This window comes from Lissotriton vulgaris, chromosome 9, assembly GCF_964263255.1.
Source record: "Lissotriton vulgaris chromosome 9, aLisVul1.2, whole genome shotgun sequence".
In the NCBI taxonomy this organism is placed as follows: domain Eukaryota; kingdom Metazoa; phylum Chordata; class Amphibia; order Caudata; family Salamandridae; genus Lissotriton; species Lissotriton vulgaris.
In genome coordinates, this window is record NC_141697.1 from 250,379,326 (window position 1) to 250,404,358 (window position 25,033).

At 48.0% G+C, this 25,033-nt stretch overlaps 1 protein-coding gene across 2 annotated transcripts in view; it reads left to right on the plus strand.

Moving 5' to 3' along the window:
- Positions 1-25,033, plus strand: part of ZNF410 (zinc finger protein 410) — a 273,798-nt gene that overhangs the window by 245,229 nt on the left and 3,536 nt on the right. For both annotated transcript variants that reach the window (XM_086937465.1, XM_086937466.1), the window contains one exon: positions 2,537-2,669. In XM_086937465.1, coding sequence (XP_086793591.1) covers positions 2,537-2,658 — 122 coding nt within the window. In that variant the 3' untranslated portion in view covers positions 2,659-2,669. The remainder of the gene's footprint in view (positions 1-2,536; positions 2,670-25,033) is intronic.

The window sequence follows — 25,033 nt, forward strand, 5'->3', positions numbered from 1 at the left end:
TTGCACAGGAAGAGTTTTAAAAGATCCGGGATAACATTCTCAAACTTCCAAGAAGGCTTACAAGATCAAGTTCTAACTCCATTGTGCTAGGGATATATTCCTGTAACTTTTGTGCCTCTGCCACCTCCTTTGAAGCAAGAACTGGTAGGAGTCGGAAAAAAGCACCATTTGCCAGTTTTTCAAAGTAGATGCCTAATAGATATGTTTGCATTACTGCTTTTTTACCCATTTTCTTTTCTTTACTTCCCATTTCCATTTACTTCTCTTATGTCTTCCTTTTTGTTTGCATGTTTCAGTGTTTGTACTTAAAGGCCATGTTTTGGTGAATGCTATTAACACTTGGTAAATTTGATTAAAAACTATTTTTATGGGGCTGATGGTTATTCACTTATAAACAAGCTGCAGATACATTTAAAATGTATAATTGGTAGGCTAGTTACTATGATCTTGGTTGCTAATCTTATAATATAAAATACTGATAATACAATCTAAGTCTAGGCAATACAAACAAAAGTCCTCATTATGAGTAGGTAATGATTGCTGTTTCGTCTGGTAACTACTTTTACCTGCTGAATAGATGTAGTGGTTCTGGGGACAAGTTCTGTAGGTGAAACTTCTAAGTACTTGTCCTGAAAATGGCCCTATTTCAGCATTTGCATGCACAAAACAGTGCAGAGAAACAGATTTCCATTGTTTTTTGCCATTCTATAAGGGGTTTCATGTAATCCCAGTTTTGCATCCTAGAATTACTGCACCAAAATTACTGACACAGTCATAACAAAAGCCATAGTAGCACTCTAATGATGCTTCTACAGTGTTTGCTGAAATGAAGGTTTGGCTCATCCTTTAAAGTTTGTGAATGTCAAATGTATGATAAACATGCTATTCAAAAAAAGGGTTGGCACGATATTATACGCTTGATATTTGTGGAACATATTGTGCACAACTTGATCCTATACTTTCAAAATATATATTTAATGTATTTCCTCTTGTATGCCAGAGTATCCTCACTAGGGTGGTCATATTACTTTAGAACCCTGCCTTACAAATCACTTCCTTGGGTAAGGGGGAGGATTTAACTCCAAATGTTTCCTTCCTTTTCATTTTACTTTCATAATTGAGTGAGTTGATGCATGAAGTGATGCTTGTGACATAAAATACCCATTACAATGTTCCTAATAAAAAATGGAAACACCAAGATGAGTGATGAGGGAGTTGGAAAGCCAGGCTGCCTTTAAATAGAAGGTGAGTAAAACATAATTAATCTTATCCATACTTTAGATCATAGAATCTCCTCATATACTGCAGCTTCAGTTCCACTTGAGGGAAATGCTCGTCCAGGATGCAAAAATACTTTGTGAGATGTAGGATGTTGTGACTGTAGTATCAGTTCTCCCCTGGTCTGTAGTGTTGGTGTGTTTAGTTCCAGTCTTAGTGCACATTTTGAGTGGGGTTGAGCTGCAGTACCAGCACCCTCCAAGTGTGGAGTGTAGGAGAGTTAAACTGCACCATCATTGTATCCTTGTCTGGGGTGTAGATGGAGATAGCTACATCATCAGTTTTCTCCTTTGTCTGGGCTCGATAGAGTTTGGTTGTTGTACTAATGCCCTACTTTGAATGAGGTGCAGAAGAATTTAGTTGCAGTTCCAGGGCCCCATTGTTTGGGGCTTAATGCTCGTTAGCGGCAGTACTAGTATTCCCTTTGTGTGGATTTAAATAGACCTTTGCTGGAGTACTGAAACCGCTCTTGAGAGGACATTTTTAACTGGTATATCAGTAAACTATTTTCTTTGCAGTACAGGGGAGAGGCTGCATGTCGTTGGAGATTCCATTCTTTACTGGGTAGTTTAATTATATTATGAGCATTCCCTTTGTCTTGAGCGGACATGTTTATGTCCAGGTCCCGTTTGGCAAAGTTAAGTAGAGGGTAGGGACTGCATTACTGTTGTAAGTTGCGTAAGAGACTTTACGGTGGTACCCATACTACCCTTTTGGGTGATACAAAAATGTTTCATTAAAGTGTCAGTACACATCCAGTGGGATTTAGGTAGCGTTTAACCTCAGGATCACTACTCCACTGTATGTGACATATAGGAGAGTGTATATTGTTAGCACTACCCTTCTGAGATGTTGGAGAGTTTAATGTCATTACCTGAAATACCCTTGTTTTGTAAGTACTTAAATTCCTGAAGTTTACATTGTTTCATTAGCAATGTCGGCAACCTTTTATAATATTTAAAGAGAGTTGAACTGTTGTATCAATGTTTTGCTGTAATGCCCTACGCTAGTTTAGTTATAGAACCAGTGCACGTATTGTGGTCGGTGTACAAGGATTCATCAGCAGTTGATTATTTGAACACTATTGACATTGTTAGTACTATTGTTACTCTGCGCTTGCAGGGAGTTTGGAGTGTTATTGGTATAGTTTGGACTGCCTTTCAGAAAGTTATAAAGTGTCTGAAAATAGAGAATAAAACCATTGACAATGGTCTGTTTGTTTGATTTGTTAACTGTTTAATTTGCTGTGTTTGTGCAGAATCCTCCACTCCTGTTTCACAGCAAACAGACCAAGATGCTCTACATCCAACACATCGAATGGTGATCATGGATACTGGTGGACACGCCTACGAAGACTGTGTATCCATTTTACTGCATTGAGTGCCTAAGAGGTCAGTGAGAGAGGCAACACTGCACCATCTCTTTATTAACTATTACACTTCAGAGCTTGAAGGTAATGGCAGATTTGAGTATAACAGACACTGGTATATGTGATCCAAGTCAGTTTCTCACTGTCTCACTTAAGACAGTATCCAGTTGTTTGCAGGAAGGTATCTCAACGAGACAGCAACTTCACCTTTTAATTTTGTTTGCAATTATTTTACTTCCTAATTTACACGCCATTTTGGTGTCCATGTAGACCAAATACTGTTTTTTGTACTAAAGCAGTACAGAACTGCCTTTTTTTTAAACATTAAAGCACCGCAACCAAGTTTTCTAGTTAATGAATTCCTCCGTATTAATAGTATGTCCTAGCCCCTACACAGTGCAAGGATAGCAATTTGGATAACTGAAGTTAAGGGAAAGGGCCTTCCTTTTCTGCAGATGCTCATTTGTCCTATTTCTACCAGAAGTCGATTCTATGACTCAGGAAGAATTCTTTCAGAGGTTATTGTAAGGTCTAAAAAAAACCTGAAGTTCTTCCATGGCCATTGAGAAAGGTCTACAATCTGTGTCCTATCTTTCTTGATTTTGCCCAAGTCCAGAATGTCTGACAGAAATGCCAATAGACACACTGTCAGAAACTACATTGAAGGACTAAGAGGTTTGTCCCTGCATTTGCCACTGGGCACAAGACCCTGGGTTCCCAATTGGCATCTTTTTTTGTGTGTGGAAGATCATAAGCAAGATGCTAGAGAAAGCTTATTTAGGCTTTTAGAAGTAAAAGGCAGTTCTCTCCAGTACCAGGACCATTGCACAAGGCCAGATAACCAGAGCAGCCACGTTTCTCAAATCAGTGTATGAGTACTTATGAAGTCAATTTTTTTCTCTGCATTCTGGTACTTATAGGCATGTTCATTGCATTACTAAACTGAGGACTGAAAGTATCATATTGCGCAGAACAAACCTTGACTTGATTACTAATGCATGGAATCAAGAAAATTGAGAGCAATATTCTTCAGTATACAATTGACCTGGCATTTTGATTGCTTGCATCACTGAAGCATCCGGCTCCTGATGCTGGGTGGGTAGTAGGAAATCTCCAGATCTCTGTTCAATCTCAAGAGCTCTCCAGTGGCCCTGGCAACCTCCTCAGTAACCCAGGTGTTTGGTCTTGTGACATATGAATCATGTGAGAAGGCTTTCTTTAGCTCTCCCCTTCCTTTTCACGCATATTCATTTCATTTGGTTTAATGGTGGGGGTCAGAAGCTGAACTGTCTGGAAATAGAGTCAATTTCCTTAGTAGACTGGAATATGGACTGTTATTGTCATTTTTACACAGTAGAAAAAACAATATGCACACTATTATGGGCATCCTCTTCTTCAGCCTGTGTATCTCTATTAAGATAAAACTAAATCCACCCTGAGAGAAAGGAATTGAAATCCCCAACAGGATGCAAGAGGGCCTGTCCCATCATCTGAGAACGGTCATTGTAAATAGGAAAGTTTGCAGATTGCGCTGTTCATTAGAGTTACAAGATGTTTTCCTTTACAAAAGGTGTACCCCCAAGTCTTCCTAATGTGATAGTGGTGGCTATGGCAGTCTTCTTTCATCAGCAGTGATTCCACATCATATGTTCCCTGGGTGACAGGCTGATCTGGTCTGCTTCATAACAATGTGCTGTGGGCTTTCTTCAGTAGGGTTCTTCCTTTCATATTGATTTACGCCACAGTCATCATGCTCAGGTTCTTCTTCATTTGAGGCCAATAGCTCTCTTTCATCATGGTTGTAAGTCTGAAAATTGTTATCAGAAACATCATCTGACCTGAATATAATGTCATAAATATCATTTACAAAACAATTTGCCTCATTGAGCACAATGTTTTTGTAAACAACGTATAGGATACAATATTTATATCGGATGATATTGTGACAGGAATATTCTGGTGACATACTTTCATCATAATCCTATTTGGCAACCAGCTGAGTTCTCGATACACTGTTTGTGCACTCTAACATACTCCGTTTAATATTCACTTGTGCATTCACAACCATGGTAGGGTGGCTCCGAAAAGCTTTGGGGATCATGACAGCTGAAGTGAACAGAACGTTTTTACACTGCAGAGTCATAATCTAACAAATGCGCCTTTGCAATTGTATGCTTCCAGGTGCAACTTCATCTTCACCCTTCTGGAGCAAGGAGTTCATCCTACTACCAGCTCGGATTCCCTTCTCACAGGACATGGAGGGTTTCCTTGCATTATTTTAGAAGGACAGCCCATTAGTAGCACCTCCGTTTTCCCCATTGAGCCCTTTGTTTGATGTTGTCACCGATTTATCAGAATACTAATTGGCAGCAGCTCAAGATCCACAATCATTGATACCCTCTCCTAAATCATCACTTTAGAGTTGAAGACATTGTTCCTATCTTTTACTTATATAATCATCAGTCATTCCTTCCATGGCTTTTCAAGCGTTTCACATTAATACTTTGGACCCATAACAGTTTCTCTAATGCAGAAAGCGCTTTGTATTTTCTGAATGCTTGTATGTCTGTCCGAAATGGTGATGAGACAAAAGCGATGAACTCCTTGAATAGCCTTTGTCACACATAGAGATTCCTGTTTTAGCAAGCAGACTTCCAAGGCTTCTTTAGCTTACTGGGTGGTCTCTAATGTTTATTGCACTCATAGAGATAGCCACTTTTGTATCAGAAAGTCCATGTTGCTGTAGTGTGTATTGTACTGGTATTGATGAGCAAAATAGCCGATACCCCAAAACCATTTGGATATCAAAGACCCATCGGCGGTCTTCCAGTATCTTGTAATATTGTATTTAGTATTAAATCTGTTTATTGGCGAAAAAGGACAGTCACAAGCAATTATACATACAGTGTAGGACCATGCGAGTAATATAGCAATAAGAAACACACAAGTAAACGGCTGACAGTAGTGCGGAAAGGACATAGTTTCACTGCGAGCCAGCTGTCGCGCTTGTAAGGTCCATTTGGAGCATCATAGCAGTGTCCAAAAATGAAAACAAACAACAAAACCCCATAATCTAAGGCCCACCACCCCCAAACTGACCACCCACCACCACTGTTCCAGGTCTAAATTCCGTCCGATCGTACCCTATCGTCTAACTGGATGTCTCAGAGTCTTCTCCTTGCGATAGTCTCAGAAGGCGTAGGTATCTCGGACAGGTCACTTCCCCAAATTCCGTGGCTAAAAGAGTCAAGAAGGGTTGCCACAAATCTGGGTACTTGTCCCTCTCCTCTTTTGCAACCAAGGACAGCTTCTCCATTCCCAGGACGTTCCAAAGACGGTGCAACCAGCCCTGGAAGGTGGGAATGTGTGTGGTGCGCCAGTATGTTATCACATTCTGAAGCGCGGAGCCCAGTGCTATGGCCATTAGCCGACCCCGACGGGCGCGCAGCGGATAGGTAATGGGATTAGGTAAACCCAGCAACAGATAGGCAGGGAACACTTGTGTCCAATATTCCTGTAGGTGAGTACAGCCCCACAATAGGTGCACCAGCGTACCCCTCTCGCCACAACCCCGCCAGCAGGACACATCACGCGTACGATCAATCTCATGGAGCTTCTCTGGGGTAAAGTACCAGTATGTAGTGATTTTAGTGAGGTGTCAGTCAAGCCCATATGGTAGGCGGAGTGTCGGGTCCGGTAACAGATGTCTCCCCATTCTTTATTGGTGAGTGTGCGTCCCAGGTCTCTCTCCCACCTCTCTCTCCCCGAGTTGTGGACGTGTGTGTATCTGCCTAACAACATGCGGTAGAGGTCTGTTATTAGCTTTCGATCAGACTTCCTTGTGATCAGCCAATATTCGTACTCACTGAGTCTGCGGTCCGCCCCATCCCGGATCTGTGTGTGGAGTGCCCAGTGTCGCACCTGGAGATAGCGGAGGCGCTCCTCCTCGGGCATAACATATTCCCGCCGAAAGGCATCAAAGGGGATGACTCCTTCCGCCGCGTACATGTGTGAGAGCACCCTGCATCGCGCCGGGCCCCACCGGGCGAAGGCCGTGGCATCCTGACCAGGACCGAAGTCTGGATTGTTCAGTAAGGGCGTCAGCGGAGATGGGAAGGATGTCAGCTCATGTGTGACATTCACAGGATCCCACACCTATAGTGGTGTCCTCGTGATATACGGTGATATACGAGGCGTAGAGATAGGGGGGCCGAAGCTGCCGGCGCAGGAAAGGAACCTTTTGGAGTGTGCGGCCCGCCTCTGCCTGGTCCTGAAAGAGCCAGTGCTTCTCAGACTACCACCTGCTCCACTCCACCAATGTTCGGAGTTGCCCCGCTTGATAGTATAACAACAAGTCCGCCAGACCAATTCCCCCACTCTCAGGAGGCAGCATCACCAGACGGAGCTTCATCCGTGGCCGGCGTCCGTCCCAGATAAATTGTGCTAATTCGGATTGGGTCTGGCGGATCCAGCCCTCCGGGGGCCTCATAGGGATGGCGCGAAACATGTAGAGGATTTGCGGCAGGACCGTCATTTTAATAGCCGCGAATTTGCCCAGCCAGGAGAGCGGAAGGTGTCTCCATCTACCCAGTTCGGATCGGATCGGATCGTCTGCCGGAGCCGGGCATAGTTGAGGCGAACCGCGCCCTGTAGGGTGGCTGCCAGCTGAATGCATAAATAAGGGACCGCCTCCGAGGACCACAGAGAGGGAAAGAGCCCCTGCAAGTAGAGAGATCAAGCGCCACTGATTTGGTCAGATTGACCTTAAAGCCTGCCACCCCGGCGAAAGCGTCAAGGATGTCCACCCAAGCCGGCAACGACTCTCTGGGTGAGGATAGCAACAGTAGAACATCGTCAGCATGTAAACTTATGGTATGCTCGAAAGCTCTCATTGTAATCCCGTGGACCGCAGGGGCAAGCCTCATGGCCTGCGCCAGTGGCACCATATAGAGGGCAAAGAGCAGAGGCGACAACAGGCACCCCTGTCTCGTGCCTCGCTCTATGGGAAAGTGGGGTGAGGAGCAGCCGTTTACACGGACTGTCGCCTTGGGCCTCGAGTAGCAATTTAGGATCCAGGTGCGGAATCTGTCTCCCAATCCGGCCCTGACCAGGACTTGCTCCAGATATGGCCAGTGGACACGATCGAACGCCTTCTCCGCGTCAATCGCAAGCATCATATATTCCCCTTTTGTACGTGTGGCCTTTTCAATTAAGTGTAATGCCCTCTTGGTGTTGTTTACGGTTTGCAGCTCCGAGATGAATCCGGCTTGGTCCGGAACAATCAGTCTCAGCATAAGCGGGTCAATTCTCGCCGCAAGTATGCTCGTATACAATTTCAAATCAATGTTAAGTAGCGAAATGGGTTGATACGCTGCGCATGTTGAGTGGTCCTTCCCCGGTTTGGGGATAACAGAAATGGTGGCATCCAAGAGGTCCTCCGGGATTGCTCCTGGCTCCGACAGGGAGTTAAAGAGTGTAGTAAGCAAAGGCGCTACCTGTGCGCAAAACGTCTTATAAAAGATGGCTGTGAAGCCGTCAGGTCCCGGGGCCTTCCCAAGTTTGAGCTTGGAGATGGCCGATATGACCTCCTCGGGTCTGATATTGCGGTCCAGGGCCCTCCGCTTGATCCGGTGTAAGCACCGGGAGTTGGGAAGATTCCAGGAAAGCCTCGCCTGCCGCCAGGTCTAGTGTGGACCCCGTATACAGGGAAGTATAGAAGTCACTGAATGCGGCTGCAATCTCCACATCCTCTGTTACCAAACCTCCATCCGGTTTCCTGATTTCCTTTACCGCGTGACGCTGCCGCGTTTCCCTAAGTGACCGGCCCAGTAAGCATCCGCATCTATCCCCCCCGGTGTAGTACATATGACGCACCCTCAAAGCTGCAAATTCTGCCCTATCCTGATCCAACGCACTAAGCTGCTTCCTAACCACTGTCAGTTGCCTCCAGATCCTGGGGGCACATGTCCTTTGGTGCATGCGTTCCAGCTCCTGAACTTTTTGCGTGAGCTCGTCCCTCTTCTCTGCCCTTGCTCTGTTCTCTGCCCCCGATATGGCTATAAACTCTCCTCGAAGAACTGCCTTCAAAGCCGCCCAATGTGTCGCCGGCAAAGTGTCGGAGGTGGTATTATGGAGCAGATAGTCTTTTATCGTGCCTACTATTTTCTCAATTGTGTCTTTACGGTGTAGCAGTGTGCCGCGAAGTCGCCAGCAGCGGGTGGGTCGTGTCACCGGGGGAAAAAGGAATGTTGTGGAAATTGGGGCATGATCAGAGAGGGACGCAACCCCTACGTCCACAGTAGATGTCAAGGCCTGAAGAGAGGTAGAGGCTAAAAAGTAATCCAATCTTGCATATGTGCGATGTGCTCTCGAGAAGTATGAGTATGCTCTAGTTACCCGGGTGGAAGCTGCGCCAGAGGTCTACCATACCCAGTTCCCCCAATCTTGTCAGCCCCCCTTCGGAGAGGGTTCCTGTCTGTGTGGTGCGCTGCGCTGATCTGTCCACAGTGTTATCTAGTACCAGGTTGAGGTCCCCGCCAATGAGGATATGTCGGTCTGTGGACGCTGCCACTTCGCTGAGCGCTGCGTGAAAGAACTTTTCCTGACCCTCATTGGGGTGTACACTGAGCATATCGTGAATTCGGACTCCCCAAAGAAAAATGGTAGGATAGTAACCTCCCCTTTATCTCCGCTCCCTTCCGCAGCACCCGCCCTCTGAATCGCTGCGCAACTAAGATCGCAACCCCAGCTGTTTTACTCGGGCCGGACGAGAAAAATTGCTGTGGGAAGCCACGCGCTTTCATCCTAGAGCAGTCCTTATGCAGTAGATGCGTCTCCTGCAGGAGACATATATCGGCCTTCGCATGTTCCAGGCACGAGAGGACTGCCCTCCGTTTGATCGGGTTGTTGAACCCCCTAACATTTAGGTAGAGTATATGTAGTTCAGTAGGGGGCATGATTCATTCCTACCCTTGACTGCTCTAGTGTCCATCCTCAGCCGACCCCCAAGGACCTGGAACCCCCCATCCCCCCTTACAAAGTCGTGCAAACCTGTCTCCTCCCCCCCTTTGTCCCCAACACCCCTCCCCCACATCTCTTTGCCCACTGAAACACAAACTTGAAAAGAAAAAGGTAGAGAACTAGACAATTGTCCATCATCTCTCACAGATGACTGGTTACAAAGGAATGCGGAGTATGTGAAATCAAAACCTTCTTCCGTCCCCACCTCCGTCGACCTCCAAAAGAACACAGTAGACCCCAAACAGTGCGTGTCCTAGGCAAAAAGTCAGCCTGGCTGCTGCAAATTTAAATCCGTAGCTACTGCCTCCACTGCCGCCCTCCGGCCATCTTCGATCTCCGTCTTCGGGGGTTTCTTGACTCGGCGCCGACCCCATTGTTAGCGCCATTGAGACGAGGATTCTCCCGCACCCCCTTGGCGTGGTGGTTGCTCTTCCTCTTCTTTCGGCGGGTCGATGCCCAGCACCTGACAAGAGTCTTTCAGAGAACGGAGTTGGTAAAGTTTGTTGTTCAGTTTGAACACGATCCTGAACGGGTGCCCCCAACTATAAGGTATGGCTTGCTGCTGGAGATAGCTCGTGTTTGAAGCAGCGGCGTTTCTGCAAAGTAAGTGCCAATAGGTCCTGGAAGAGAGTCGGGGAATGGCCACGAAAGGAAATGGGGTGCATCTGCCTATCCTTCTGGAGAATATCTTCCTTAGTGCGGAAGTCCTGGACGCACACCTGAATGTCCGCCGGAAAAGTCGACCCGGTTCGCTGGGGCCCTACCCTGTGCGCCCTGTCTATCGTGAGTGCCGTCTCTCCCGGCCGGCCCAGGGCATGGTTGAAGAGCTCCCTGGTGAATTTAAAAAGGTCCTTGTCGTCGTCCGAACGAGCCACTCCCCGAATACGTATGTTGTGTCGCCTGGAGCGATTTTCAAGATCTTCTAGGTGCGCCTGAAGGTCCACCTGTTGGTCGTGCAATCGTATAAACTCCTGTTGGAGTGCCTCTGTTTCAACATCGCAATTGTCCTGTTTCGTTTCGAGCTCCGCCACTCGTTCCTCAACGCCGTCCAAGTCTGACCACACCGCTCGGATCTCGTCCGAGAATTCTTTTTTGAGGGTGTGGATGTCTTCCCTTAAAGATGTGAAGAGGGACTCAAGGAATACCTTCGTGATGGGTTCCGAGCCTGCCATCTCCGGATCGCCCCGTCGTGTTCCAGTGCTCGAAGCGTCCTTAGCCGTCGACGGCGATTGAGCCTTGGCGAACATCTCCTTCACCGTCTTGTCTTTACGGGCCTTTGATCCCGTCAACATGGCTGCCACGTGGCAACCGGCTCTCTCCTGTGGAGATCACCAGAGCAGAGATCGGGCGCACGGAATCCCATCAGTCTTATGATTAGGCTGCGCCAGCTACGTAGCTGCACACTGTCGGCCGGCGCCCACCGCCTATGGAAGTGGCGCCAACTGGCTTCCCCCAAACTCAAGAGCTCTGTCCACTACGGGTGCCGTCTGTGACACCTCCGCCTCTCTCCCCGGCTCACTCCTCACACCGCTCCCGGGGTCGCCTCGATCACTTCGTCTGTAGGCACTGTCACAGCTTGCTACTCCACCCTACTGTCTCTACCATGTGCCCCCGCTCACTTCAAACACAACCCTGACCGAGGGCCACAGTTCAATCTGACGGTAGATATGTCCGGCGACTACGCCACTGGGGCCCAGGCCAATCGTCTCTAAGCAGTCTCCCCGGCAGGCCCGCAGCAGCAACAGACGCGTTCTCTGTCCGTTGCCTCACGCAACACTTATGCGTGGGCCGGGACCGCCGTAGCCGCCCTAGACCGCACTGAAATGCCTCAGGTCTCGGGCTCCCGGCTTCGGTGCCACTTAATAGTCTCCCAGGATGATGCCCGGTCCCGGACCGCACCGCGAGACCCTCAGCCGTGAGTGCGGACCTCAGTGCTCGGCACGGGCCTCTATACGTGGCCGCCGCTCCCTCCTCCTCACCTCTTCGCCCTCGTGGGCCCCGCAACCATCCGCTGCTCCTTCGTCTGGGCGGCGGGTTCGCAGTAGCAATCGAAGCGGGGGGTCCTGCCGATGCCTCGCGCCAAGGTATGCGTGGGTCGGACCGGCCGAAGTCGTATCAGACCTCGCGTAGGGCGGTCCCAGACCTCAGGCCTCCGGCCCGGCCGATGCTTTACTCGTCGTCCGCTCCTCCCCCTGGGCCGGCCGCGATTGTAGGTCGCACCACCGGTCCGTCGGCAACGTTCGCTGTGAATGCACCGTGCGCCCAACAAATGCCCCCGTCGATCACCCGAACCACAGGGGGTGCCAGGCGAGCTGACGGGTCGCTGAAGAGGGGCTCAGTGAGGCCAGAGCCCGTGCTGTGGAAGGCCGACGGCCGGAGCTCGGAAGGATGCGTCCGCTCACACTGCCATCTTGGCCACGCCCCCCTTAATATTGTATTTATTGGAGTACCCCACATGTAGAAACCCATTGTCTCCTCCAGACCCATCCCAGCCTTTGGTTATACCCAGGAAAGCACATTTGGGATCTAACCAAAACTGTGAACCCAATGAGAGTAGGTCCCAGTCTCCATGTGGCACCTAATGCACAGTGCAATGGAAAATCTACTCATTCTGTACAGCCTGTTCGGGGTATAATAGATCCTAGGAAAATATTTAAATTGTATCAAGCGCATTCTCACTGACATCGCCAGTTCCGTGGTGGCCACCTTCGCCTCAGTTCGGTCATCATTAGTCAATTCAACCAGACCAGCTAATCATCTACCCCTTAATGACAGGAGTGGATCTGGGGTGTTCACCACCCAGGACCCTATATAAACCTCAAAATACCCTTCTTTTCCATACGTTACACAGAATGTATGATGATACAACGCAACCATTTACAACGCATGCCTTTACAACACAGTTTTTACATCGCAACATCCATTACAACGCATGTTTTTACAACGCATTCCATTACATCGCATTATACCATAACAATGCGTACCATTACATTGCATTTAAGGTAAGTGTTGGATAGCGTAGGGGTAAAAATTACTATTCCTACTCCAGTGAGTGCAACAGTAGGATAAGTGTTGGATAGTGTAGCGCTAGACTGCTCACTGCTAAATCTAAGTATTCTGTGCATTGCTCACATTGCCTGCATATTTACTTGTGCAAGATTTGTATCGTAGCGCTATATCGCATTGCCTGCATATTTACTTGTGCCAGATTCGTATCGTAGCGCTAGATTGCACTGCTTGTTTAATAATTTGTGCCTGATTGTGCCGGTGCCTCTGCCCATATCATTGCGACTTCCCAGACTGTGCCCCAATCTCGCCTGGTTTCGCTTTTGTTTCTGCTGCCATTTTGTTGTATGTTTGACTCCCAGCCCGTCTCTCCACCCCGCTCCCGCCTCCTCCTCCCTCGCTCCGCCCCCCCACTATCCACTTATGTCAGAGCAGCTTACGCGCAGCGTTCACGCGCAGAGGACGCGCAGAGGACGCGCCGAAGGTGCGCCAAAGGTAAGCCCGTCCACGCCCGTCCGCGCCCGGACCGCGCCCAGCGCCAGGCCCCCTGGTCCCCGCAAATTTCACTCTACCCGCATAACGTACGATGCCGCAACCCTCTCTGCTCTCAACTCAGGCCGTCTCCCAAACTGCTACCAAGCCACCCCAGGACACACTCATGGACCCTTCATCTGCCACTCCTGCAAGTTCGACTGTATCAGGACCCACACTAAATCCACAAACGCCAAACAGAATTCCGACCCTAACCATCTGAAGTGCATCCTGCTCAACACCCGATCTGTCCACAAACACGGCACTGAATTATGGAACCTACTAGACACCAATAGGCCGGACGTTGCCTGACATCGCCATAGCCATCCCGAACGGTTACAAGATCATTCGAAAAGATCGCATCAACCAAACAGGAGGAGGCATAGCCATGGTCCATAAGAACACCATCCGCATCACGACCAGTTCCGATGACAACCTCACAACCGCTGAACACCTTCACTTCCAGATTCACACCGACCCTAAGACCACACTCAGAGGCACCCTCATCTACAGACCACCAGGACCCGCACACAATTCAGCGAAGACATCACCGACTTTATCAGCTCACACGCCCTCCCCTCCGAGGACTACATTCTCCTAGGGGACCTCAACTTCCACCTGGAAAAGAACATCGACAGAAACACCACCACCCTTCTGGACAACCTCGCTAATCTCGGACTAAACAACTGGTAAACACCCCCACCCACTACGCCGGTCACACGCTCGACCCAATCTTCTCCTCCAGCAAGCACATCTTCTTCAATCACGCCACAGAACTCCATTGGACGGACCACTGCTGCGTCCACTTCAATTACAGAAAGACCACGACCCACCAACACCCACAACAAATCCCCCACAGAACCTGGAACAAAATTACCACCGACCAGCTCAACACATCGCTTTTTCAAAACCCTCCCGCCAAATCCCTGGACCAAATGAAGCAGCCATCAACCTCACACAATGGATCACACATTGCGCTAACGAATTAGCACCCTTGAAAAGCAATCACAACAAACCAGGTATCAAAAAAGCCCCCTGGTTCAATGACGAACTTAAGAAATCCAAAAAGACGTGCCGCACCCTCAAGAAAGCCTGGCGAAAAAACCCAACCACAAACAACATGACCGCCCTCAAGAACGCCACCCGCAAACACCATCAGCTAATCCGATCCACCAAGAAATCAGCATTCAAAGATCGACTCGACAACAACGCCCACAACAGCTATGAGCTCTTCAACATCGTCAAAGAGTTTACCAACCCCAGCACCGGCACCAATGACATCACCCCCTCTCAAGACCTCTGCGACTCTCTAGCCTCGTTCTTCCACAGCAAAATCGCTGACATACATAACAGCTTTGGCGAACAGTCCACCCCCCTCACCACCTCCGAACTGAAACCCACCACCACCACCACCCTTGACGCCTGGGACCCAATCGGCACCGAAGACACCATCCGCTTGATGAACTCCACTCACTCCGGATCACCAACCGACCCATGCCCTCACCACATCTTCAACAAAGCCGACTCCATCATCGCACCCCATCTCCGGGATATCATCAACTGCACCCTCAACACAGCCATCTTCCCAGAAAGCTGGAAACATGCAGAACTCAGTGCTCTACTGAAGAAACCCACAGCAGACTCGACTCAACTTAGGAATTATCGCCCCATCTCGCTCCTCCCTTTCCCTGCCAAGGTAATAGAGAAGACCGTCAACAATCAGCTCGCCGCCTTCCTCGAGTCCAACGGCTCCTCGACCCATCACAGTCCGGCTTCTGAGCCAAACACAGCACCGAAACCGCCCTCATCGCAGCCACAGACGGCATTCGAACACTTCTTGACAACAGAGAAACAGTTGCCCTCATCCTACTGGACCTCTCCGCAGCGTTCGACACGGTCTGTCACAGCACCCTCATAAAACGCCTTAGCAACGTCTGGATACAAGGAAAAGCATTGGACTGGATCATCTCGTTCCTCACCGGAAGAACCCAGAGAGTCCGCCTCCCCCCTTTAGATCAGAGGCCACTGAAGTCATCTGCGGCATACCTCAAGGATCCTCGCTCATCCCCACCCTCTTCAACGTCTACATAGCCCCCTCACAGCCATCGCACGCCAACACAACCTCAACATCATCTCCTACGCTGACACACAGCTGATCCTCTCCCTCATCAAAGACCCAAACACCGCCAAAACCAACCTACACGAAGGGATGAAAGACGTAGCCGAGTGGATGAAGAACAACCGTTTGAAACTAAATTCAGACAAGACGGAAGTCCTCATCCTAGGATCATCCCCCTCTTCCTGGGACGACTCATGGTGGCCACCGGCCCTGGGCACCGCACCCAAACCAACGGACCATGCTCGCAACCTAGGATTCATTCTTGACTCCTCCCTCTCGATGACCAGACAAGTCAACGCCGTCTCATCATCATGCTTCAATATCCTACGTATGCTTAAAAAGATCTTCCGCTGGATCCCTACGGAAACAAGAAAGACGGTCACCCTTGCACTTGTCACAAACCGACTAGACTACGGAAACACCCTCTACGCCGGAACCACAGCCAAATTACAGAAAAAACGTCAACAAATTCAGAACGCATCCGCCCGATTCATCCTAGACATACCCCGCCACAACCACATATCCGGTCACCTGAGAGACCTCCACTGGCTCCCCATCAACAAGAGAATAACGTTCCGTCTCCTCACCCACGCACACAAAGCACTCTACGACCTAGGACCCAAATACCTCAACACGCGCCTGACCTTCTACACCCCCACCCGCCAACTACGATCGTCCAATCAAGCCCTCGCCGCGATTCCATGCATCCAAAGATCCACCATGGGAGGAAGATCTTTCTCCTACTTAGCGGCCAAAACTTGGAATTCTCTCCCCACCCACCTCCGCCTTACACAGAACCACCTATCCTTCAGAAAACAACTCAAAACTTAGATATTTGATAAATAACGTTCCCCCCTCTGTCAAGCGCCTTGAGACCCTCTGGGTGGGTAGTGCGCTATACAAATTTTAACTTGACTTGACAGTAGGGTAAGTGTTGGATAGCTCCTGTTGGGCAGACGCCACTTTGGAATATGTTTGTACCGTGCTGTGCCGTTGTTTCTGGTTTATTGGTGATTATTCGTACATAGAAGACTATTTGGAGAGTTTTACACAATTGTTCTCTCGGCACAGAATATTGACAAACACTTGGAAGTTTATTATGCTTGTCAACTGAGAAGACTCTACTTTAATTAGCCCTCAGGAAGTCTGTGGCTTACACCACATAAGGACGAAACAAGTGTTTGAGGCTAGGACTGTTCTTTTGGAGAAGTTTCACAAAATAAAAGAAGATCCTTTCGACTGATTTTTTAAGGACTCTAATTTTTGGTGAAATAAGCTCAGTATATAATTCTTGTTTTTGTCTAAATGGTATAGTTTTCTACACCATCTGGTAAACGGTGGATGGCTGTTGCCTTATCCTTTGAGCTACGGATATTCAGATTGATTTAACTGCTTCACAACTCTTCGCAATTAGTACCTAACAATCCATTCAGTGTAGTAGTGTCAATTGTTTTATTTGCTCTCCATGCCACCCCAGTTTGGACCCAGCCATATGCAAATAGGTGTTTTGACCGCCATACATCACACAACCCCATAGTGGCTGCCCATCCAGGGAGAAGGGATTTTTGCAATGACCCACCAAGCGGATATAATTTCTTTGGAACCTGGCCTCCGCATCTTCCACTCGTTGGTCCAGGTCGGTTATGAGATCCTTGAGACTTTTGGAGTCCGCAAGAATGGTTTTAGCCTGTCCTCTAAAGAGGAAATATGATCATCTGCCTCTTTGGTATGATCTGCCAGGTTGCAAAGATCTTGATACAGAAGACCTCTACACAGTACCTCCGATCTTAACCTCAAGAGTTTGTTGAGTATCTTGAATGGCCTTAAGGATCATTTAAGCTGACACTGAGGCAGTCAGTCTGGTGGAGTTCTGACAGGCTGTCTGGTTCAGCCTCTTTTGCCTGGGAAGAACTGGCAAATTTTTCCACCCCTAGAAATCCAGATGGCCCACTAAGCGGGGGAGGGGTGAAGGAGGGAGCCCAATGCGCCATCCACAGCCCCAAGTTCCCTGACTCTTCACTGCCTCTCCTAATAAAAGACCAGCAGGAACCACTCTCTTCCGCCTGGTCGAGGCATATTTCAGTGCAGCCCCACCCCCCCTCCCCTCCCGGCCCCTATCCATCTCTGTTGCTGCGGCCCCTATGCTCCTTTCAACTGTGCACCATCAGCCTTGCAGGTTGCCCTCATCTGGCCACAAAAACAAGCAAGAGGAGAAATGAGCGAGGAAGCAGCCCTGCTCCAATACACATGGCTCCAACCGTAGCATCAGGTCTCTGCGACGTCCGCAGCCTGTCTATTCTAATGCCCGAGATGGCGGCCCTCTCCAACTTCAAAGGTCCCCGCCAGCTCCATCGCCAGATATCCACAGGGAGCAGCTCACAAAAGCCCCATCAGCAGCCAGCTCGAGTAGTAGGGCTCAGGATGAGGTCGAATTTCAGCAGTTGGCATCTTGCCAGCCAACTCATAAGTCCTATCCCAGCAGTTTTGTATTTACTAGAGAGGTCTCATAGTATCTCTATCTCCTGGGTTAATGGGGGGGAAATCTGAGGATCTTAATATCTGGGCACTCAGGGAGTGAGAGCAGGGGATTTGGGCCACCTCCCCATTCTGGTGGGCCAGAGACTCAATCAATTCACTGGAATGAGGCTTACGGAAACAGTAGTGGAGTGGTCAGTGGTTAGCTTAATTTAATGGCAAACATACTTCATATTGTGGATTGTGAACATTAATGTGATGAAGTTGAAAAGCCTTTCTGCACTTGCTATATTTGTTTCATTCCATATCAACACATATCCCCATTGCAGAAATCAAGGAGTTGCATGGGCTCATTTTTAGGTTTTTTTGGGCGGGACACCAGACATGGATTTGCAAAAGGATATTCATGGCCCCAAAGGCAGCTGTGGGTTTGGCTTGCCGAGATCTGATGATATACTATCAAACATCCCACCTGCGAATTGTGCTCTGCCTGGCTGAGGAAGGTCCCAAGTCCCCTAAGTCCCAAAATCGTATATCTCTTTCACATTACTAGAGCTGCTTTAGAGATATGAGATTGGCTGGCACTCAGCGAAGGGCTGCTAACTTTCCATCACCATACACTCTCATCCGTTTCAGACCCTATTGCTTCCAAGCAAAGAGGCCACTTTGATAGATTAAGGGAGGGCAATTACTGCCCACTGCTGGACATGTTTAAGTCATTTGAAGAACACAACTTGGAGAAAATTGCTGAAAAGACATGCCACGATATTGCAATTAAGTCACTGGGTACTTCAAACCGTGAAAAGCGGCGGCCCGACCACTCACTCCACTTGAAAAGTTCATGGAGAAGTACAAGAAAATCAAGCGACGAATATCAGATCTATATTCTGTTTTAAGTAGAAGGAAATGTCAACAGCCACAGAGGTGCTAGAAGAGATGAGGTAGAGAGTTGGGTAAGGTAATATCCGTGGAGGAGTGGGAGCATTTTTCACAGGACTTACCTAATGATGTAGAAGCGTGCGACACAGGGAAGAGGTGTGTAACTGGTAATGCACTGGTACCTTACATCGGAACACCTAAAGTACAAGACAATGCGGCTAATGTAAGGGGGCTTCTCCTCGAGAAACATCTACGAAACAAAGGACTGCTCTCTCAAACATTGTAACGTATGGATGTCTTGGCAGGAGCCCTTCGAACTCCAATAGTCTCTCTGGAGAAGGGGCCCTACTAAACTACGGGTCAGACTTGATTATTTTACCATATATCTTTGGGATTTACTTTCTATAATAATAAAGTAGGTTTATAAAGCGCATGGTGACGCCATCTCGGCGTGTCCCCGCGCTGTGGAGAAAGAGAGAAAAACCGAGACAGGAGGACTCTAAACTATAGGTTAAATAGGTGAGTTTTTAGAAGTTTTCTAAACTTAGCTTCTGTTTCTACTAGCCTGAGGCTAACAGGGAGTTGGTTCCATTTAGTTGCTGCTAGCACTCTGAAAGAGCGGCCTCCCATTTTAGCTTTTTTTACACGGGGAATTCTGAGGAGGCCTGTTCCCTTAGAGCGAAGTGCTCTATTTGGCTCATAAGTATGGACAATGTCTTGCAGATACTGTGGAGCCTTGTGCCATACAATCCTGTGGCATATTAAGAGTGCTTTAAACAGGATCCTTTTCTTAATAGGCAGCCAGTGTAGGGCATCTAGAGTGGATTTAGATGCTGCTCGTTTGGGGAGTTTTAGGACCAAGCGTGCTGCTGTATTTTGGAGTACCTGCAGACGCCTCAGGTTTTTTTCGGTGGTTCCTAGGAGTAGCACATTTCCATAATCTATACGGGATGTTACCAAGGCTTGGGTCATGGTTCGTCTAGCCTCCAAGGGGAGTAGATCCAGGGTGCGATTGAGAGTTTTTAGAACCCCAAAGCATTTTCCCACTAGTCTATGAATGTGGCCATCATAGGATAATTTGGGATCAACCCAGATTCTTTGCCTCTTTACAGGGGGTAGGCGTCGGACCAAGGCACGTAGGCCACCAGTCCACCGTCCAGCTTGAGTCCTTCCCTCCAATTACCAGTACCTCCGTCTTGGAGCCATTCAGTTTCAGGCAGTGTAGGTTCATCCATCCTGCTAGGTCCTGCATGCAGGCCTTACAGTTAGCGGCTGCGATGGTTGGGGCTTGGGACAGGGAAATTAGCAGTTGGGTGTCGTCGGCGTAAGAAACTAAATCTACACCGTATGATAGCACCACATCCGCTAGAGGGGCCATGTATAAGTCGAACAAGGTGGGGCTCAAGGCGGAGCCCTGAGGCACCCCCTGTTCAAGGGCTATGCTATCCGACGTAAAAGAGCCCCGCTGGACCTGAAAGCTGCGATCTATAAGAAACGCTTTCAACCAGCCCAGCGCAGATTCAGTAACGCCTGCTTTGTTTAGACACTGTAGCAAGGTGGAATGTGCTACAGTGTCAAACGCAGCGCTTAGATTCAGCATGATCAGAACCATGGTATGTCCGGCATCTGCCCCTTGACGCAGAGTCTCAGTCGCCTTCAGGAGGGCAGTCTCCGTAGAGTAGCCTGTTCGGAAGCCAGACTGAGAGACATGAAGGAGGTTGTTATTTTCCAGATGAGACATAAGCTGACTGTTAGCCACTGTCTCTGCCACTTTAGCTAGATAAGGTAGCAGGGAGATTGGTCTAAGGCAGAGGTCTTCAATCTGTGGGGCGCGACCCCCAGGGGGGTCGTGGAGTCCTGGGAAGGGGGTCGCAGATTCTGCCAGAGTGCAGTTCCTGGAGTCGGGCTGATCGAGGGTGCTCAAGGCGGAGGCCGCCTAATTCACACCGAGGTGTGAAAAACATCAAAGCCTCGTTAACAAGTAAAGGTCTTTTAAAGACCTGTGATAGTACTCTGGTGCGCCTTTGTGTGTGTCCAAGCTGTTTCAGCCAGGCTGACATACACGAGCTGGGGGTGGGGGGGAAAGGGGGTGGGGGAGGAGGCTGTAGCCCTTTCAGTTCAATGGATTTAGCTGTGGGTTTATTTTTTACTTTTAACGTTTTATATAGCGCTAGTTTAACCCGTAGGTATCAGAGCGCTTTACAAATACACAGTAAACAGCAGAAGGACATTATAATCATATCATTGGTTCAAGTCCCACGAGCCCTCATACCTGGCGCCTGTGCAGGAGAAATGTGGCTGAGAGCCTGTTCTTTTCTTCATGGTGAGATGATTTCACAGCCTGCTGCCACCTCCCCCTACCCCACCCCCCCAAGCAGGAAGGCACAGAGATGCCCTCCCATGAGAGAGGAAGACGTAGCAGAGAGATACTGACCCCCCCATGAGAGAGGCACAGACAAGGTGGGTGAATGAATGATGTGTGGATGGATGGATGAAAGCGTGGACGGATGAAGGATGTATGGATGGATGGATGAAAGGGTGGATGGCTGTATGGATGGACGGATGGCAGGATGAAAGGGTGGACGGATGTGTGAAAAGGTGGGTGGATGAATGATGAGTGGATGGATGTAAAGATGAAAGGGTGGATGGATGGACGAAGGATGATTTGATGTGTGAAAAGGTGGGTGGATGGAGGATGGATGGATGAAAGGGTGGATGGAAGGATGAAAGGGTAGATGGATGAGGGATGGATGTATGGATGGATAAAAGGTTGCATGGATGAATGATGGATGGATGGATTTGTGAAAAGGTGGGTGGATGAGTGATGGGTGAATGGATGGATGTAAGGGTGGATGGATGAAGGATGGATGGAAGGATGAAAGTGTGGATGGATGGATGAAGGATGGATGTATGGATGAATAAAAGGTTGCATGGATGAATGATGGATGCATGGATGGATGTGTGAAAAGGTGGGGGATGAATGATGGATGGGTGGGTGGATGGATGGATGAAAGGGTGGGTGGATGAATGATGAATGTATAGATGAAAGGGTGGATGGATATATGGATGGAATAATGAAAGGGTGGATGGATTAATGAAAGGTTGGATGGATGAAGGATGGATGTATGGATGGATGGATAAAAGGTTGCATGGATGAATGATGGATGGATGTGTGAAAAGGTGGGTGGAAGAATGATGGGTGGATGGATGGACGGGTGGATAGGTAAAAGATGGATGGATGAAAAGGTGGATGGATGATGGATGGATGAATGGATGGATAAAAGGTTGCATGGATGAATGATGGATGGATGGATGGATGTGTGAAAAGGTGGGAGATGAATGATGGCTGGGTGGACGGATGGATGAAAGGGTGGGTGGATGAAGGTTGGATGTATGGATGAAAGGGTGGATGGATATATGGATGGAATAATGAAAGGGTGGATGGATGAAGAATGGATGGAAGGATGAAAGGGTGGATGGATGATGGATGTATGGATGGATAAAAGGTTGCATGGATGAATGATGGATGGATGTGTGAAAAGGTGGGTGGGTGGATGGACGGGTGGATAGGTAAAAGATGGGTGTATGGATGGAAGGATGAAAGGGTGGATGGATGAAGGATGGATGGATGTGTGGAAGTGTGGGTGAATGAATGATGGATGGATGGATGTGATGAGGTCTAACAGGCACATTTATGGTTGTTGATAGTTGTTTATGATGAGGAGTACTAGTTTCTAGAATCTTCTGTCGGAAGGGGGTCCTTACGCCTAAAAAGGTTTTACAAGGGGGTCTCGGCATCAAAAAGTTTGAAGACCTCTGGTCTAAGGTTTTCAAGAGTTTCGTGGCTAACATTCGGTTTCTTCTTGGTAGGGAGAACAATTGCTTTTTTCCAATCCTCCGGAAGTTTGGCGGAGGCAAAGGAGACCTGGAGCACATGCGTAAAATACGGCTCCAGCACCATGAGGCTCTCTCCCAGCACCCTGGGTGGAGCTGGGTCCCGAGGGGAGCCAGATTTGATGCTTTTACATATGGATTTCAAAGTCTCTGGAGGGGGTACCGTGAAGCCTTGTAGACATACCTCCACAGAGCTTACGCCTGCTCTTTCTACAAAATCGCGTCCTGATGTCGTGTTACCAGAAAAAGTGGTATATATAGCTCTTATCTTTCCTGAGAAGTAGTTAGCTATTTTATTACATACATCTACTGAGTCATTTTGAAAGGTGTTGTCGTTAGTTACCACTGAAATCTCCTTAAAAAGTTTGAAAAGCTCCTTAGAGGAGTTTTCAGCTTCCCCAATACAGGATTTATAGTGCATGGCCTTGGTAGTTCGTAGTTTAGTGTGGTATTCCCTTTGTGCTGTCTTATAGGTATTTTTCATTAAAGGACAGAAGTTCAAGCGCCAGGACCATTCTAATTTTTTACAAATGGATTTCGCGGCTTGTAGTTCGGGTGTGAACCATGGGGCGGATTTCTTTCTAGTATTAACTCTCTTGGTAATGCATAGCGGGACAGTAGTGTGTAAGGCGTTTAAAATGCGCTCTTCTAGCTTGCTGTTCGCGCTTTCGCAGTCCGTTCCTCCTGGCTGACCCCCTAACTGTAGTATCTTGTTGAAAGTGTCTTGCTCAAAGTTTTTCCATTTACGACGTAGGTAGCAGTTATTATTTTCTTTGTTAGTCTCGTGTTTTGGTATGGTCATATAAAAAGGAATTAAGAAGTGGTCTGACCACGGTACCGGTAAGGGTGCCTGTACTCTCACTCCATTCCAGTTTCCAAAGACAGGGTCTAAGAGATGTCCATGTCTATGGGTCGGGGAGCTATTTTTTAGGTCCAGTTGTAAGGCCTGTAGCTCTTGCCTGATGTCATTTGCCTCTTTAGCTAAAGGGTCTTCAAGATGGATGTTCATGTCTCCTAATATCAGAATTCTGTTCTTCCTTATAGCTAAGTGAGCAGCCACTTCCACTAGGCTAGTAGTAAAGTCATATAGCCTGCCTGGGGGTCTATAGACAAGAATCCTTGATATAGAGTGTTGAGGTCGAAGCTTGATAATAAAATGATAAAATGACCTGCCTCACAGTTGTTAATCTGTAGGGCAGATAGGGAGCATTCCAGCGGAGCTTTAATCGCAATTGCAATCCCTCCACCCCTCCCCTTAATCCTGTCTAATCTAGAGAGAGAGAAGCCGGACGGCATGGCTTCTATAATTTCAGGATCGGAATATTCCCCTAGCCATGTTTCTGTTAAGAAGAGTACATCTATTTCTTCATCTTCAAGGAGGTCGCGGATCTGATTACTATGCTTGCTTAGTGATCTGCAATTGAGCAGTCCTCCTAGTATCCTCCCTTTGTCTGAGTCATTAGTAGGTTCCCTAGAGTTTTTAAAGGGGCATATGTGGCAGTTTCTAAGAGATGTCGCTTCCATAGTATGCCAACAGGGTGCCCTGATCGAAGGGCATAGGTCTAGCAATACCTGTCTTCCATAATGTATACGTGAAGGTCCTGAACGGCCAGGTTTTGTGGCCCCGGGCCCCGATCGGCCTCGGACGGGCGCAGACGGGCTTGACTTTGGCTCGACTTCGGCTCGCTTCCGGCGCGCCCGCTGCACGCGTCCGCTGCGCGGTCGCTGACCTACACACATTTATAGGGGGGTAGGGGCAACTAGAGCGCTGACCTGGCAGCCCTAACTTTTGTTTTTATTACCCAGTATTTATAGGTGTCTGCTAATTATGCCTGATTCATCGTTCTCTCTGTGTTTTGTATGAAAAATTTAAATGAAACTCTTTATTAAAAATGAGACTAATGTGGGGAGGGAATATGGAGATAATCTACACATCAGTATTTTTTTATCTGCCTTATCTGCTGTGAATACCAGTAGAATGAAATGTATTCACTGCCAACATAAATTACTGCTGGGTGGATTAAGTTACTGTCTGTTGGAGGATTCTCTGCACACTGCTAACTTACCTCCTGTGTTCTTCTTCCATTAGGAGGGCCCACGTGTGAAATAGTTTAATTTTAATAGAAATTTGTTAGTGGCCTGTGTGAAGGTATTTTTTTTATTTCTTGGGTATGTACTCTGCTTCCTGCTAATTTAACATCTCTAAATAATCTTCCAGTAGACGTCAACCCTTTCCTATGTGTGACGGGTTATCCTGCCTGTTACCAGCCCGATTTAATCAAGGGCCTTTCTATTTCTGGTAACATATTTGAATGATGGCTGTAGAGGGCTTCCCAGCATGTCTTTCATGTGAAAAAGAAGAACACCTCAAAAAACGTATGATTTATATTTTTCATCCTTCCGTGTGACGTGTAGAGGTGACAGGTGATTTGATTGGACAATGTTCCAATCAAATCTGGTAT